Source organism: Hypomesus nipponensis, chromosome 6 (assembly GCF_054491055.1).
Source record: "Hypomesus nipponensis isolate SF chromosome 6, ASM5449105v1, whole genome shotgun sequence".
NCBI lineage: Eukaryota > Metazoa > Chordata > Actinopteri > Osmeriformes > Osmeridae > Hypomesus > Hypomesus nipponensis.
The window spans coordinates 19,579,854-19,597,310 of NC_140366.1; the positions used below are offsets into that span (position 1 = coordinate 19,579,854).

Sequence of the window (17,457 nt, forward strand, 5' to 3'; positions counted from 1 at the left end):
CTATTTTTACGTATATTTTGCCATTTAAAGTCACGTATTGACTCGTAAAATGGATTCCAACACGCTATACTATTCATTGGACCTCGTTTCTGGAACTGGGTTGACTTTGAGCTGTGAGCAAAGAGCGGCCCTGCATACTTCCCTGGTGATCCTGAAGAAAAACTACAAATTCAACCGCGTCCTGTTTTGGGGCAAGATTTTGGGCATAAAGGGCGACTATTTCATAGCACAAGGAGTTAAAGATGATGAAATGCGTGACAAAAATACCCTCTACAGGTAAGCGGTATTACTAGCTAAAAAAAAGTAGTAGTAGTCTATGACATCTACTAGTACTGATGGTTCTGTGTCAAAAGAAGCTAACAACGTTACTAGATATATAACGCTAGCTCGTCTCGTTAACTACCTTGCACAATATCTAATTTACCTACAATCATGATTGAATTTCAATTCAATTCTGGGGTCACCTGTGTGAAAGCGTGTTCCCTCCTCTCTAGTTTTAACTGTGTAGACTGGCACATGCTCCCGCCTACCACAGAGGACATGCTGGCGGAGGTGTCGGCGGCAGCGAAGGGCCGTTTCGTGGGCGACCCGTCCCATGAGTACGAGCACACGGAGACCCGCAGGCAGGGCGAGGGTGACGAGGCTGTAGAGGAGGAAGTCTCGGTACGGGTGAGCGTGACGAGCTGTTGTTGAAAGGTCACGTAAATGTTGATACAACGGTGTTTTACTTAGCATTCGTGATTAACGGCCGTGTAACGGACTCGGTTGCGTGTAACTGTTTGAGTCGTGACTCAGTGGAGGCTGTTTGTGGTCGCTCAGATCAAGGTGAAGGAGGAAGTGAGGCTGGCAGCCACGGTCCACACTATCGATACGGAAGTGTCCGTGGTTCCACGAGGAGCCTTTATCCGGAGTCCCCACGGCCTGGTCCAGACCAACCGCAGCTTTGAAGGTCCGCCCACGTGACACATCCATTCTGTGTGTATAGTTGGTTCTGGTCAAGTGTGCGGTCCCTGGAGAGTTAAGAAACAGCATGTTATTGCTTGGAAATGTACCAGACAACACTTGTGTGTGTAGACAGTGAAATGTGTGCATGTACATGTGTGTGTATAGACAGTGTAAATGAGCATGTGGATGTGTGTGTGTATAGTAACTGTGTGTAGACAGTGTATGTAGATGAGTGTGTGCATGTAGATGTGTCTAGCCTGCGTGTGTGTGTCGCAGGTCTGTCGTTCTCCGAGGCGGAAAAGCTGAGAAACTTCTTCCACTTCACGGAGCCCCTGAGTCTGAAGCAGAAGTCCATCCTGGAGACTGCTGAGCTGGACCCCTCCATCGACTTCCTGAACCCCCTGAGCAACGACGTCCCCAAAGGTACCCCTCTCTCTCTCTCTCACAGTGGAAACATGCTGTTTCACTGAGTCTGCTCAGACAGCACGATAGCTGGTGTCTGAGCTTGGCTGAACAGTGATGTACTCCAGATGGAACAGATTCCAGAGTATGATGGAGAAAGCTGCGTGTGTTTAAACTGTCCGTCACTGATGAATATTTAGGGCAACATTTAATGTGGAGGTAAGAGCTATAGCCCGGCTACTGACGGCTCTCGTCCGTGCATGTCTAAATGACAGTATCACTGTCATGGTTTAATACACAGGGAAACCACAGGCTTAGTGTGATGGTGAGAAACACTCCAATCTGAGGAAACCTTCTAATGTTTTGAGGTTGTTCAGCTGGATTCACACTAGCAAACAATACGCGTGCGTGTGTATATAACCACCTAATCAAAACATTTCGTAGTTGTCAACAAAAGACTACTTAGTGTAGTCCATTTGTGAAACGTTGCCAGACCATTCAACACACAGCCTTGTCTAACAGGACAGAAGTCACATAATTAAGAACTTCACAATGTCTATGAACTCAACACAGAAGCAGAAACTGAGTCCATGGTTCCAGGAATGTGGAGGATGTCACATCACAGACAGTTTATCTAGAACATTTCTCAGACACAAATCATGTTTGATAGTTTGAGGGTGGAAAAGACCCAATCCTCAGAAAACTAACTGTCTGCAGCTCAGCTATCAGAGCTCACAGGCGCCCGTCTGGATCACTGAGGTGAAGATCCACGAAGCTGTTTAGCCAGACGCCCTGATCCACTTTTAGAAATGCCTTCCAGAGCGAGGAGGTGAGGAGCTGACGTCCAGCTCAGTGTTCCTTGAATGTTTTGGTTCTGGATCTTGCTCTCTCGGCATGAACACGGTGGTCCCCAGCCCTGGGTGCCTGGGTGCCAGCCAACACAACAGCTGCAGGCTGGGTGGCCCACCTTGATCTGCAACTCACATTAGGACAAGTACAAGTTACATACACACTAATGCAGGACAGCTCCATTCTGAACCTCCTGGTAATCCAGGACAGCTCCCTTGTAACCCTAACCATCGTACAGGACCAGCTGTGTGCAGCTACATGCTGCACAGAGGGATTGGGTGTGGTGGACAAGGAGTCTGGAAGCAATAAGATACAGACAATATGGAACTGTTTGTGTGAGAGATGATGCCAAGTCGTTAAACATGGATGTGCTATATGTCTGCTGTGTGTGTGACTGTACTGTATGTGTATAGGGTCATGTCTACGTATAATACTGTGTGTGTGTGTGTGTGTGTGTAGGATCCTGGAGCCTGCAGTTTGAGCGGGGCAGCAGTGTGTGTGTGCTGCGTAGCCTGCTGTGGCTTGGTCTGACAGGCTACCATGTCCCCAACACGCCCCAGCATGGATACATCTACATGGGCGACGGACTGAGGAACATGGACCTGCCCTTCATGCTGTAGAGCAGCGGAACACGGAGCTGTCTTCACTCTAACTCTCTACACACGTACACAGGACTTAACCTTACTTTCAACTCTACACAAGCTCACTCAAAAAACCTTTATAGTTTTATTTACGCAAAATATGTTTTCCCAATTACTGAAATACAAAATCAACATGAAATAAAAGTGGATAGTTGCTGTTGTGCTTTACTTCCATATGCCAAGGTGGAAGTTCTCACACACACACACATAAACAGAGAGAAGATGGAGTAAACGGATACGTTTTATTTGCACATCTGGGTTGATGTTACGTACACACACTCCACATCCCACCTACATTGAAGCTGTGAGACAGGACTTGCTTCCAGAAGGCTGTGGCAGAGTTAAGAGTTCATGTTCTGAGCATCTTCAAAGAGAAGCAGAAACAGTAACTGGTCTGGCTGTTTGAAGGTGTGGAGATGACTTCTGACCCGACAATAAATCAATACACGAACAGCTGCATTCCAATGGAGTCTCCTGAAAGTTCAATGGACCAATCCAAAACGAGAGGGCCATTCTTGAAGACAGGCAATGTTTGAGGTACAGGGGTCAGGGCCAGTGTCAGGGGTCAAGGTTGGAGGTCAGGGCTAGGGTCAGGGCTAGGGTCAGTGTTTGAGGTACAGGGGCTTCTTGCCATAGCGTATGTTGTCAGAAAGAGCAACATGGCCGACGGAAACTCTTTTCTTGCACCACTTCAGACCAGACCGGTAGATTGGCTTCACAGAGTCCACAGACCAGCGCGTCAGGTACCTGCACAAGAACAACACAGGTGGGGCTGTCAGGAGGGGGGAACCACTGCTCTGAGAACACCCAGGCCTGCTCTACAGCTGGGTTATAGTCTCATCATCAGAGGAACGCATAACTATGAACCTGCCATATGTCAAGGGAGGTACTAAATCCAAATTCTTTCAATTCAATGATGTGCACACACGCATGTAAACACACACACGTGCACATACCTGTTGAGCTGGGGCCTAGGCTTCTTTGGAACATGGCCCTCGGGTAGTTTGGGCTTGTGGTCAGGGAGGAGACCTGGAAGACAGCTGGGCCTTTAGAACGCTGTGGGAGTGAGGTCATCTCACTTCCTGTTGAACTAACAAAACATTTCATGCACAAGCTAACCTGCCCCACACACACACAGGCTAACCTCCTGCCCCACACACACACCCACACAGGCTAACCTGCTACACACAGAGTCTAACCTGCTACACACACACAGGCTAACCTGCTACACACACACACACCTGCTCTGAAGGCCATCTGGACGCAGGCGGAGATCTTGCGGTGCTCAACAGCACAGAGGCCTGTGATTCGTCGAGGCAGCATTCCTCCGTCTGACCGGATGAACTGACTGAGCAGGAGAACATCCTGGAGGAACCAGACCAGAATATCACTGACCCTGTATCGCTGACCCTGTATTGCTGACCCTTTACCGCTGGCCCTGTATCGCTGACCCTTTATCACTGACCCTACTGAGCCTGCTTCAATACTAACACACACTAACCCTGGTTATAAACTGTATATATTTAATGTATTTTTTTTCCCCCATATTGCCCTGGTCCAAATATCAAAACGTTCCCTGAGCTATGATTGAACTGATGCTGGTTATGTGAATAAGCCATCAGCATTTAAATGATAAGTCATGAACAGATTCATAACTGAAACTGGACCATGTAATGGATGGGTGCCGTCGCTGTGCCAGTGATGCAGCCTTACCGTGTAGTTGTACTTGTTCTGCAGGTTCCAGCGGTAAATGGGACACTTAGCTGTGGAGTTGGGGGGCTCCAAACCTGCGGGAGACTCCACCATCACCCCTTCAATCTGAGGTCGCAGAAGGACATGCTTGAGTTAGGGTACCACACACCCACTATCACACAGAATAATAATCATATGTATTATTTAGCAGGCCAAAGAATTTAGCATAAACATAGATATTTTAAGTATATGTTTGCAGTATTGTATGCCTACTAGTAAATAATTAAAAGTGTACCAAAAAGTGTTAACAAGTATGCCGGTTCAGATGACAAACTAACTTGAACCATAATATTATGCTAGATAAAATGACCGACCAAATTCAAGAACTTACGATTGTCGTTTTGCCGTCTTGCTTTTCTACCACTGTTGACACACAAAACAGTTGAATCTTAAAGTCTTAAACTAGAGGATTAGATATGTTCAAGTGTTGAAATAATAATTGTCCCACACAGAAACACCTAGCCTTGTTACAAACATTAGCTACATTCATAGCTAGCTACAGTAGCTTATTTGTCGATGTAGACTAATAGATGAATGCATCAAGCGTGTCTTGTGGTCTCATTACCGTAAAACAAACGCGAACAAGCATATGACAATCGTTCATATAATGTTTATGACATCAAGGCTAGCTTTGGCTTACTTAACTGGTAGCTAGCTAGCAATCGTGAATGCATACTGCATTGCTACTCGTCATTAGCCGGCGGTTAGCAAGGACTGCGATTCTCACCCTCACGGATTCCCCTCGTCTGAATATTTACAAAAGCTGGAAGTTGGGGAAAAATATTAATCCTCTTCGGAACATTTAGACTCCCTCTGCTAGCAACACCTTTAACACCAGATAACGAAATCCAGATAGACCGTAACACACCGCGCGCCGCCATGTTGGAATTTTGACCTTCTGCCAGTTCCTGGTGCTCTAGGGCATTTCCGGTGTAACAGCGACGCCCTCGGTCTCTGCACAACCTGACCAATGACCTCCAGGCGGAGAAAGTGTAAAGAATTGAACGGAGACAAAATAAATACAAATATTCGAAATGCGAATTTAAATAACTGTAAGACAAACTATAGGAAGGGGGGATATCGTCAGTCTTACCTGTTGGTGCTTCAGTGTCACAAAGCCAGATTCCAGGAGCCGTACAGGATACTTGGACTGTTTTCAATTGGTTTCCATACTGGACTAATTTGGGTGTAATAATTAGTGAAAAGGGATGCGGTGCAGGACAAATTGTTTGGGACTCTCTTGTACCCATATCCCGCAGAAGCACCCAGTGTACTAAGCTAACCAGATAGGATCACTCTCATAATAATATGATGTTCTTCAAGTTGGAGTGTAGGCCTATTTGGAGCTGTCAGTTCATTGTTAACTATAGCAGAATTGGTGTAGGATGTTCTTTCAAGACGTGACTAAAATATATATTGTTTCCTTCTTGTACTTGATGTAACATGAGGTTTAAAACAATTGTCATGTGACAATAGTTTCACTACACGTTTCACATCGGTGACAGCCTGTTAACATCTCCAAGGCCGATAGAAGGAGATAAACCAGTGAAAACACAAGGATGGGGGTGCCTATGTAATGGTCTTGTTATCCTATCCATACACTGATCACGTAAGGGGACTTTGTAGGTAGGCTTACTTGTCATAACAGATACAGTAGCCTACATCTGCTTCTCTGAATAAAAAAGTTCACATCTTCATACTGCCCAGTGGCGACCTTCATCGACTTTAAATCACTTGTTCACAAATGCATCTGAATTGCATGCCTAAACCTAGGCCAGTTGGGCCTACAACTCTCTCCTCCCCGGTGTATTCTACTGGGTTAAACGGTCATTTCAACAACTACACGCAAACCAAAAAAGCAACCAAATCCCGTTCTCATGAAATGACATCGGCTTGAAGTGGAGCAGGGGCTCAAATCAAGTTATAGCTTCAGCATGAGCCAACATTTCCTGCCGCACTCTTCGGCCCTCTAGATTTACGGTCAGTCATGCGGAGGAAACACGGTATTTCCAGATGTGCGGAACATGTAGCCTCTGCTGTGATTTGTACCCATGTGAGGATATGACTCCAAATATATCAGCATGTTCAAGGGAAAGGTATAAATAATAAGGCGGTAATGTATACGAACATATAACACGTTCTCTGCATCACTGGTGTTAGGTTCCTTGTGTTGATGATCGTGCCAAGATCCTCCACATAGCGAGGGGTCACGGAGCGTTCCTCGACTCTAACCACCGAAATAAAGTTAGAACTACACTGATCCTTGATTTCTTGCTATTCTTTCTATATTTTCTGTACGTATCTTAGGATAAAAGCCTCTTCTTAATTGAAGATAATTTTTATGTCACGCACGCAGCAGGGGCGGATCTAGAGATTTTTATTCGGGGTGGCAATGGGGTGGCAGAAGGAAGTTGTTGGGTGGCTTCCTGGAGGCAAATCAAACCCAAAGTAGGGGGGTACAGTAGTCCCTATGGTAAATGATTAGGCTACAACATTTTAGTTTAAACTTTACACTAACATTAATATTATTTATTGAAATGTTCTGTAATGTACAAATAATATTTTTCCATGGGAAGATTGAGGTTCATGTTGTTTAATTGTAACTTGTTTCACTACATGCTCTTATGGTTCTTCCTTTTGGGACTGTTTTTTCACAATGTATGCTTCATGTTTTGGCTACCCACAATGTTTGGGGCTATCTTGTTGTTATGATCAGAGACCTATGCACTTTTGTAAAGCTCTCTCTTGGACGTCACTTTGGATAAAAGCGTCTGGTAAATGCATTAAAAAAAATATATAACAATAAAAAAATTGGGGTGGCAGTATTTTTTATTGCGGTGGCAGCTGCCCCCCCTTGCCACCCCTTAGATCCGCCACTGGCACACAGCTCCTCCACCCAGCTCCTTGTTGGACGGGAGGCAGGCGGAGGGGTGGCGCAGCAACATGCCCTGACTGTGTAACGGATCCAGGTGGCTGTTCCATGCCAGACAGAAGATAAGGAGACACCGCTGATGCTGGGATAGATAGCGCGAGCGCCGGATCGCGTGCCTCAACCTCTCTTCTGAAAACACAAAAGCTGTTGATGATAAACTTTACAGACAAAACGTTATTTTCATAGAAGACTAGAGAAGAATAAAGGGCCAGCCCTTCAATCTTCACCCCTATTCTCTCCTTTAATCTTTGCCATTGGCATACAAGACGCCACTATTATGTTATAAAATGTAGCCGCTTAAAGTAGGACAGGCAACAGTCTCAGAACTCAAGTCTGTGGACTTTCATTTTTACAACCTTAGTTAATTACGTCAAAATTAACTATATACTCCTAGTCTACTCATCTCCTTCTCCTCCTCACCTCCTGGTCTCCTCAACTCCTGGTCCTCTTCACCCCATGGTTTACTCATCTCCTGGTCTACTCATCTCCTTCTCCTCCTCACCTCCTGGTCTCGTCACCTCCCCACCTCCTGGTCCTCCTTACCTCCTGGTCCTCCTTACCTCCTGGTCCTCCTCACCTCCTAGTCTCCTCACCTCCTGGTCCTCCTCACCTCCTGGTCTCCTCACCTCCTGGTCCTCCTCACCTCCTGGTCCTCCTCACCTCCTGGTCTCCTCACCTCCTGGTCCTCCTCACCTCCTGGTCTCCTCACCTCCTAGTCTCCTCACCTCCTAGTCTCCTCACCTCCTGGTCCTCTTCACCTCCTGGTCTCCTCACCTCCTGGTCCTTCTCACCTCCTGGTCCCCCTCACCTCCTGGTTTCCTCACCTCCTGGTCTATAGCCCCCCCCTTTGACTCCTGGCCCCTCCGACAGAATCATTAGTTTAGGAATAACAGCCCTCTTTTCTTTACCTCGGGGTGAGGTTGTACCTTTCAACAGAACTAGTTGTGAAAGGGAAACTATTAAGATGGCCTGGGGTCCTGAACATGGAGCCCCTCTCACGTGATTTACAGACGTTGCTACCGGATACGCTCCTTACAGGGGTCAACAGAACATTAATGGACAGAGAAGGTTCCAGTGGTTGCCTAGAGACAAGGAATGCCTCTTCATTCTGAACACCCCGTTTTGATCTAGTTTTGATCTTGAGGGTCACAGTTGAGTTCAGCTGCCAGGTCCACCAAGACAAAACTCGTTTACAACCCTAACAGCTGTTTTTAAACCTATTTGTCTTCATCGATGTTCAGAAAGTTTTTCTGGCAGTGTTGCCATGGCGTTGACTAACTGGGTCTGCCGTGGTGGGGGAAAGGAGCTCCAGAGACAGGAAAACCACAATGGAACAATAATGTGTTCATGTATAAAAATGTGTTCATGTATAATAGTGTGTTCATTTACCACGAGGATATGTTGGTCTAGCAGACCTTTTCTCCAAAGTGACGTAGGGAGGGGATTTGAACTTGAGACCTCTTAATCTGCAATCAAAGGCTCTATCGATCCCATAATGATACCCAACTCGTAACCATCACTGCTCCACTGGACCAGTGAGGTTCAAAACTGTTCAACAAGTCCTTGAATGTCGCCTAGCCCAGCAGAACTTTGGGCCGAGATGTAAAAAGCATCTCTGGTGATCCAATCAATGAGCAGAGAGGGTTGAATGATAGAGATTACTGTCGCCCCACAGTCACAAAGACACCATTGTCTCGATGACCCTCTCCCTTCGTCAAGGACACTTAAGCGGTCACATTCCTTGAAAGAAGCCCCAAAAAATTCAGTTTAAAGTGTCCGGCCACCATCTCTCCGCCTTTGATATTCAAATGAAACATGGCCCAACACAAACAGAGGGAAAGGGGAGTAAATCAGATTGGATTTCCCTCAGATGAAAAGAAGTGTCCTGACACCTTCACAGCGAGCGCTGGGAGACACTGGGCGCTCATGTTGGTTTAATGTCATGGTGGGAAGTTATGGCTGCAAGGAAAGGTTACCCGCCTCACCAGGCCTGCTGCAGAAGCTGTTCCACACAGCCGGAATGGAGCTGAGGGGATGAGAGGAGCTGATCACGCCACACACAGCCCTGCCCCCGCCCCCTTCATCCCTCCTCATCCCCTCTCATCCAGACGAGCAGATGATGACTAGCTGTGTGTCCTCAGGGCTGAGGGGACTTGGGGCTTGTGAAGCCGTCTGGCTGAGCCGGCACACAGACGCCTTGCAGAAACCGTGGGAACAACCCTGCTCCTCTCAGTCAAGCAGCGCTGAAGAGTGGATCTGCCTCAGCGCTCCTTCTGCTTCATAATGACGGGCCCTCACCGCTCGCCATCCCAGTCATACACTCGGCTCCGGGCCTCAGGCCTGTGTCTGTTTCCTCTGACTGCAGGAGCGATCTGCACCAGCAGACCCCCCCCCCCCCCCACCCCCGACAGGATAACTCATTCCCATGCTGATGGAATGTCTGGATTTGCCTTTCTTCCCAAGTGATGGGCAGGGCCTGGCATGGAGCTGTCACTGGCGGTCTGTCCTGAGTGGATCACTGGGAAGAGCTGATGGAAGTGACCTCAACACAATTAGTCTATTTGAAGAGAAGGGATTTGAGGAGCTCTTGGAGGTGAAGAATAAGTCTGGTGAATCACCCTGGCACAGATTTGATGTTGCCAGCTTCAGACCTGCTGTCTCACTCCCTCCCTGTCTCCCCTCACTCAGTCTCTGTCCCTACATTTACATTTACATTTAGTCATTTTAGCCGATGCTCAGATCCAGAGCGACTTACAGTAAGTACAGGGATATTCCCCCGAGACAAGTAGGGTGAAGTGCCTTTCCCAAGGACACAACGTAATTTGGCACGGCTGGGAATCGAACTGGCAACCTTCAGATTACTAGCCCGATTCCCTAACCGCTCAGCCACCTGACTCCCCTCCCTCCCCCTGTCCCCCTCTCACTCAGTGTCTCTCTCTCTCCCCTGCCCCCCCCCTCTCCGCCAGACACCCCTCCCCTCCCCTTGGGCGTACGTGCTGACTGGCAGCACCTCCTGTGAAAAATCAATGCTTTTGGAGAGTCCCTTGTACCAGCACTTCCCCCTCTCTCTGGCAGCAGTCTAGTCCCCTCTCTGCTCCCCTCTCTGCTCCTCTCTTATCCTCTCTTCCTTTCCTCACTTCCCCCTCTCTCTGCCAGCAGTCTAGTCTCCTCTCCTTCTTCTTTCTGCTCTCCTCTCTCCTCCTCATCTCCTCCTCCTCTCCTCTCCTGCTTCTCTCCTCTCCACCTCCTCTCTCCTCCTCCTCTCCTCTCCTGCTTCTCTCCTCCTTATCTCCATCTCCTCTCTCCTCTCTCCTCCTCCTCTCCTCTCCTCTTCTCCTCCTCCTCCTCTCTTCTCCTCCTCCTCCTCTCCTCCTCTCCTCCTCTCCTCCTCTCTGCCAGAGGGCTCTGCTTCTGTCCTCATACTCCGTTGGTGCCTTTGTCTCCGACACAAGCTGGTCTACTGACACACACACTTGCAGACACACACACACACGTCTCAGTGTGTTGCTGGCCCCCTGGATGCATCATTAATGCAGGAAGCGTTTGACACAATGACCGCCCGGATCCTCAGAGCTCCTATTCAGATGAAAACAAGCTCCACTCTCCCTGGCACGCCTCTCCTTCTGGGTGTTTAGTTTCTGATGCACCTCCTCCTGCACCTCCTCCTGCACCTCCTCCTGCTCCTCCTCCTGGGTTTTCAGCTCCTCCTGTCGTTCTTATTCAACAGAACTGTTGTCTGATCTCTCCCAGTCAACCCTCGGGCCAGACAATACATGTAAGAAGCCTTGCTGCTTGTTGAGGTGGAACAGTATAGATATGTTTCTGGATTTTGGAAGAACTTGAGTATTTGTGCGTGTGTGTGAAACCGCCAGTGTCGATTTGTGTGTTTTTGTTGACATGTCTGTGCTCTTGAGACCTGGCTAAACGTTCTCAGAGCTGATTCCAGACATGGACCGGGGATGGATCTGAGGCTACAGCCAAGGAAACGATCTCAGGCGACAACGAAAGGAAAACAATAAACAAAGATTTAATTAAGTTCAGACTGTCTTTCTGACGCACACACACACACAGAAGCACTGCTCAGACTCCCAGCCCCACTGAGACCATCTCTACTTCTCTCTCACAGCTGTGTTTCTGACAGCAGACGGTCTCATCACAAGCAGTGCATGCAGACTGCACAACAGAGAACCAGGGATCAGAGTTATCGTGGTTCTAACAGCGTTCTAACAGGGTACTAGCAGCATTCTAACAGGGCTCTAACAGGGTTCTAACAGCGTTGTAACAGCGTTGTAACAGCGTTGTAACAGCGTTGTAACATCGTTGTAACAGCGTTGTAACAGCGTTGTAACAGCGCTCCGCTCCGGTCAGATTCAAGGAGCATCAGGGCGACCCCCAGGGTGGTCAGGTGACCCAGAGCTGTGCCATCAAACACACAGGCACTGATGTTTTCTATTTTGAAAGTGTGTGCTGGATGAACATGTAATCAAAACACACTTAGCCTGACAGGGGACTGGCCAGCAGGGGGCAGTGGTGATATTCAGGATCCTTACTTCCTCTCCCCCTCTCTCTCTCCCCCTCTCTCCCTCTCTCTCCCCTCTCTCTCCCCCTCTCTCCCTGTCTCTCCCTCTCTCTCCCCTTCTCTCCCCCTCTCTCTCTCCCCCTCTCTCCCTCTCTCTTTCTCTCCCTCTCTCCCTCTCTCCCTCTCCCCCTCTCTCCCTCTCTCTCCCTGTCTCTCCCTCTCTCTCCCCCTCTCTCGCCCTCTCTCTCTCCCCCTCTCTCCCTCTCTCTCCCTCTCTCTCTCTCTCTCTCCCTCTCTCCCTCTCCCCCTCTCTCCCTCTCTCTCCCCCTCTACAGACTCAGTGCCTGTTGGGAGATGAATCTCCGCTGGTCATCGTTGAGGTCACTGGCATTCCGGCCCTACCTTACACTTACTGACAGCAGAAGTGGTCATCATTTTAATGCCCCCGATGAGAAATTGTTCCCTTTTCTCCTGAAATGTATACAAACCGTTCAGAGTAATCAGAGCAAGGGGAATCCACCTCCGCGCAGAGCCAGGAGGAATGTTTCCCTGGCAGGTTTACAAGTTAAACGATAAGACATAAACGTTTATGGGAGATTATAGCTTTTATCTGGATGAACTGCATAAGCCTCTGTGGCCCTGTTTAAACCATTGAATCATAAGCAATACATGACTTTTTGTGTGTGTAGACTCAGGGTTTCCAAAGTGAATACCTTTCCACCACAGTCCTCCTGGTTCGCCGTGTGTTCTAGAGAGCATGTCTGCTTTCTGGGAGCCCTGGGGAGACACTCGTGACCTTTGCCCTCCAGCTCTGTCCTCACTCCATAGGGAGTGATTCACAGGATCAACTTGAGACTGTTATCTGACACACAATCACTGCCGTCGGTCACCGCTGTTTCCAGAGAAACTCCAATCAGAGAGGAAGGCACGTGTTCTTCCGGTCTCTATAATGGAGGAGGGGGGAGGAGGGGGAGGAGGGGGGAGGAGGGGGAGGAGGGGGGTACAGTAAACTCAGTCAAGTGCTCCTCCAGTCTAAATCCTCAGCCTAATTAGGAGACATTCGCTGACAAAAGATTTGAAACAGAAGAGGACCTGGCCTCCCTATCCTTCCCCTAACTCCCCCCCAGCAGACCACCCCCCCCCACCCTAGAACCCCCCCCCACCCTAGAACCCCCCCACCCCACCCTAGAACCCCCCCACCCCACCCTAGAACCCCCCCCCCCCCACACCCTAGAACCCCCCCACCTTCCCCTCTGAAGTCCCAAGTCTCAGGCATCACAGTAATCAACTGTTGCTAGATATCTGATGCAGGTTAGCTATCTGCTATCTGCTATCTACCTGATGCAGGTTAGCTATCTACCTGATGCAGGTTAGCTATCTACCTGATGCAGGTTAGATATCTGCTTGATACATGATGCAGGTTGGATATCTTCTTGATACATGATGCAGGTTGGATATCTGCTTGATACTTGATGCAGGTTGGATATCTTCTTGATATCCGATCCAGATGAATGTGCTCGATGGCAATGAGAAGACAGATGTCTTCAATCTGAGGTTGTGTCTGTCTCTCCTCCATCAAGTCTGTCTTGCAGCTGCAGCCTAGTCTCCAGTGCTGTACCCCCCTCAGCCGAGCCACAGTTTTACTGTCCTGAAACTCAGCACCAGGACAGCTCTGTCTGTGTCACCAGCAGCACATGCAACACCAGCCCAGACATGAGCTGGGAGGAACCGTTAAATCACATCTTCAAAGACGAGGCAGGAGGGGTTTTATGTCTGGGTTCTATTGTTCTATTGTTCCATATTTTTATGCTCAAGAGTTGAAGTTACAGAGACAGCATGTTTCATTTTTAAGATGTTATTATTAGTAGCAGTATTATATATTATTAACAGAAGATCGGATTAGAATCTGAGTGGTTGGGTGACTGGAATGAAATGCCAAAGACCCAGACCTGACACTACTATGTGCTCTGGGGCTGGGAGGGATGAGTCCAGCTTCTATGGGTTAGACCTCATCCCTCCAGCAGGGTTTAGAAGGAACTGGTGGGGGGGCGAGTCTGGAAGGAGCCGAGTCCACTGGGCAGCACATGTTTCAGGTTAGGATGATAACATTTGGATCTTTTCCTTTCTCCACGCAGGGGAAGATGCAGGTTAGCCTGGCGCTGTCCCGCTAGGATCCTCCTCCTGGGGTTCCCTGCGGCCTCAGAGCTGCCTGGAGGACAGCACACAACACACAGTCTTCACAACATGATAGTAACAGTAACTTGACACAATTCAGGTCTGTTCAGTTGCATAAATACTGGAAAAGGCTCAATACTAAACATCTGGATGAACGTAAAAGATAAAAAAATTATTCCCATAAAAGAAAGACATATGAGTAATGCAGTCCGGGAAAAGTTGGAAGAGGAAAAAGTCAATATTTGGATTCATAAACGCCCCCCCCAGCTCACAGTATAGTATAATAACTGAAATGTCTCAGCGTCGAGGAAACCATCTCCATGGAGCAGGAGATGGGTGTCAGGTCTGAGTAGGTCCCTGGTGACGCGTCCTGTTTGATCCCACGTTGCAGGCCTGCTCTGAGGCCCTGCAGCCCTGCTGCTGAGGGCCCTGCTCTGAGGCCCTCCAGCCCTGCTCTGAGGCCCTGCAGCCCTGCTGCTGAGGGCCCGGCTCTCAGGCCCTCCAGCCCTGCTCTGACGCCCTGCAGCCCTGCTGCTGGTACTGGAGCTTCTGGCAGAGAAAGGACTTCCTCTACGCTGTTAAACTGTTGCAGAGAATCCCCTGCCGGCAGGAGTCCTCATGTGCCCATGTTTTCTCTTTGGGATAAACAATATAAACTGGAACCTAGCATAGGGACCCTCACATACACACAGTGCCCCTCACACACTGGGAGGGAGAGAGGGAGGGAGGGAGGGAGGGCACTGCAGGCAGATGAAGAATACAGGGAACGAGCCTTCCAGCTGATGAGAAACCTCAGGTCCCACAGCCTCCCTGCTCCCCAGCCTCCCTGCTCCCCAGCCTCCCCCCTCTCCCAGCTTCCCCCAGCCTCCCCCAGTCTCCTCACTCCCCCAGCCTCCTCACTTCCCCAGCCTCCCCCAGCCTCCTCACTCCCCCAGCCTCTCCACTCCCCCAGCCTCCCAGCCTCCCTGTGTGCTTAACGCTGAGGAGAGAGACAGCCCAAACACACATCAAAGCCTCTTCTCCGGAGCCGTACCCCAGATCGGGTCTTTAATGTTCCTGACCTCCCAGCTGTCGGGGAGAGGGGAGGTTGTGAGCTCTTTGGGGGCATTTCTAGATCTTTTTCGACCCCTGGTCGTCCACTTCCTCAGTGCCACTCCAGCTGTGAGACGGTTCCAGGAACTCTAGCCCTAACCCATTCTGCTGCGTCAGATCCCACCAAGCAGCACGATGTGTCAGCAGAATCAGGACTGAAAACTGCAAAGATCACTGTCCCGTTACAGCTTTCTAGAAGAACCACCCTGGACTGGGAGGGTCAAACATTTACATCTGACATGTTGTTCATTCAGCGGACGCTTTTATCCAAAGCCAAGTGGAAATAGTACATATAGAGAGTACAGTAACAGTTATTGCCGGTGAAAGGATGGGTGCAGTTTAGTGCTTGAGCGCTTGGCTGTACTTATTTATATTTTCTTAGCATGTGCTATATTAAATGTAATATTTCATATATATACATGTATATTATTCGTGTGTGATTTACTTCCATGCTGACATGAACATGAGAAGCGTTCTCCCGTGTGTCTACCTCCTCACCTGGGATGGGTTTCACAGATGGCGGCAGACACAGTAGATATTTGATTGATCCCCAAGGGCAGAATGCTGGGGGTGTTTACCCAGCGCCGGGTACCCAGCGCCGGGGCAGGCTCTTCTCTGGGGCCTGTAATCTGCTCTGAGCTCCAGGAAATCTTCAGGTATTTGGTCTGAGGAAGATCTCTGTGAGAACCAGTGTGTTTTAGCAAGAGATTCAGAACAGCGAGTGTCTTCGGCTCTCGGTGTTTACAGAGGAGCAAACACAGAGAGCAGATGTAGTTGGTCCTGAGAGGCTGTTTGCTGCCTGTGAGGGCCATGCAGAGAGGCTGTTGGACCTCACAACCATGAGACAGCATCATCACAGACTGGGCCTTGAGTCCCAAACCAGACCCCCTCCTCTCCCCCTTTCCCTCCTCTTCCTCTCCCTCTCCAGCCGCAGTAGATTAGGGGTCTGTATGGAAGAAGCAGCCTAGGAGGACCCGGGAGGCTGTAATGTAAAGCAGATATTTAGCTTTAGCACAAACGGCTCGCCCACTGACAAAGACATACCTCTGTCATCATCCAGGAAATCATGTTAAACTCCCCCACTCAGGCCTCGTGGATCACAGCTCCAGCCCAGATCTCCGAGCACTGTCTCACTGGGTGCAGGGGTTTACCTGTCTGTTCCTTCAGAGATCTTTGCCCCTACAGTAATATCAGCATGGCCCAAGGCTCTGGAGGGTTCACTCACGCTTACGTCTACCTCTTCCCCAATCTGCTACCAGAACGTTTGTTCACTTTTGATCTTAATTAGACGACATGCAGATGGAGGCTCCGCCCACCCTCAACCGTGAAGAGCTGGCTTTTTGGTGGCGTAGCAGGTTGAAGCTGTATACTGTAAGCTGACCTGTTGAGCCCAGCTTTGGTACAGTATTCTGACGGAGGAGTAAACATCCATCTTAACACTTGTACACACCCGGCGAAAACGAGAGGAAATCAGGGCGAGAACATCTGCTTCCGGCGTGTCCCTCTCTCCCGGGCGCCTGGCGGTCCCATGTCCCCAAAATCAACGTCCACAGCTGCCCTGCCGGCACTCCCTCCTCCTCCTCTGCCGGCACTCCCTCCTCAGCTCCCAGGGGCTGTTCAGAGTGTCTATCCAAGCTGTTGTTCTTTAGAACAAGCCTCCCTGCTCAGACCTACCTAATCCCTGAACACCTTCCTGGGATTTCGGCCAGAACGCAATCAAACTGGCTGCCAATCAACGACAGACCTCAGGGGACTTCCTTTACACAAGGAACTGTTTGTTAGTTATTCCTACTGTTATGAATGATCACTTTTGCTTCACTGTACAAGGCTTTAAAACTGCCCATGGGTTTTCATTTTCACGATGGCTAGAAATGTCCCTCGCATCTTATTCTCCAGAAACGTCTGCATGCTGGTACTGGTATCAGGTTTGCTTTGGTCTTACCCAAGGGGGAGGAGGGGGAGGGGGGGGGGTGTTTATATAACTAACGTCTGTCATTAGATGTGGCTCAGAACAACCACAGAAAACAGGAATATCATCTGGACGGAGTTTCTACTATCCTCTGTATGTAGAGTTGCGGGACCTCAGGTTAAGTGTGTGTGAGTGTGTGAGTGTGTGTGAGTGTGTGTGTGCGTAGAACATGAGGATGTCC

At 49.1% G+C, this 17,457-nt stretch overlaps 2 protein-coding genes across 3 annotated transcripts; one reads left to right on the forward strand and one right to left on the reverse strand.

Annotated features, from left to right (window-relative positions):
- On the forward strand, nucleotides 1-3,028 carry rsph9 (radial spoke head component 9). 2 transcript variants are annotated; one of them, XM_084700610.1, is made up of 5 exons: nucleotides 1-276; nucleotides 495-669; nucleotides 820-949; nucleotides 1,222-1,368; nucleotides 2,656-3,028. In XM_084700610.1, the coding sequence occupies exons 1-5, from the start codon at nucleotides 50-52 to the stop codon at nucleotides 2,814-2,816; spliced, it is 840 nt and encodes a 279-aa protein (XP_084556736.1). In that variant the 5' UTR covers nucleotides 1-49; the 3' UTR covers nucleotides 2,817-3,028. The 2 variants fall into 2 exon arrangements, with proteins under 2 accessions (XP_084556736.1, XP_084556737.1); XM_084700611.1 differs by having other exon boundaries at nucleotides 495-663; nucleotides 2,656-3,026.
- A 37-nt stretch (nucleotides 3,029-3,065) lies between these two features.
- mrps18a (mitochondrial ribosomal protein S18A) lies at nucleotides 3,066-5,511 on the reverse strand. Its single transcript, XM_084700609.1, has 6 exons — nucleotides 5,317-5,511; nucleotides 4,921-4,952; nucleotides 4,551-4,655; nucleotides 4,079-4,202; nucleotides 3,794-3,866; nucleotides 3,066-3,584 (listed from the first exon to the last, which is right to left on the reverse strand). Exons 1-6 carry the CDS (start codon nucleotides 5,468-5,470, stop codon nucleotides 3,440-3,442), a joined length of 633 nt encoding a protein of 210 aa, XP_084556735.1. The 5' UTR covers nucleotides 5,471-5,511; the 3' UTR covers nucleotides 3,066-3,439.
- Between the last annotated feature and the right edge of the window lie 11,946 nt (nucleotides 5,512-17,457).

Bases quoted from the DNA above. Each gene is read 5' to 3' on its own strand.
- mrps18a (XM_084700609.1), bottom strand. From the start codon at position 5,470: ATGGCGGCGCGCGGTGTGTTACGGTCTATCTGGATTTCGTTATCTGGT. The intron at 4,203-4,550 runs GTAAGGCTGCAT...TGGTTCCTCCAG, and splicing joins AGAACAAGTACAACTACACG to GATGTTCTCCTGCTCAGTCA. The intron at 3,867-4,078 runs GTGTGTGTGTGT...GCTGTCTTCCAG, and splicing joins CCAGATGGCCTTCAGAGCAG to GTCTCCTCCCTGACCACAAG.
- rsph9 (XM_084700610.1), top strand. From the start codon at position 50: ATGGATTCCAACACGCTATACTATTCATTGGACCTCGTTTCTGGAACT. The intron at 277-494 runs GTAAGCGGTATT...CCTCCTCTCTAG, and splicing joins GACAAAAATACCCTCTACAG to TTTTAACTGTGTAGACTGGC. The intron at 1,369-2,655 runs GTACCCCTCTCT...GTGTGTGTGTAG, and splicing joins GAGCAACGACGTCCCCAAAG to GATCCTGGAGCCTGCAGTTT.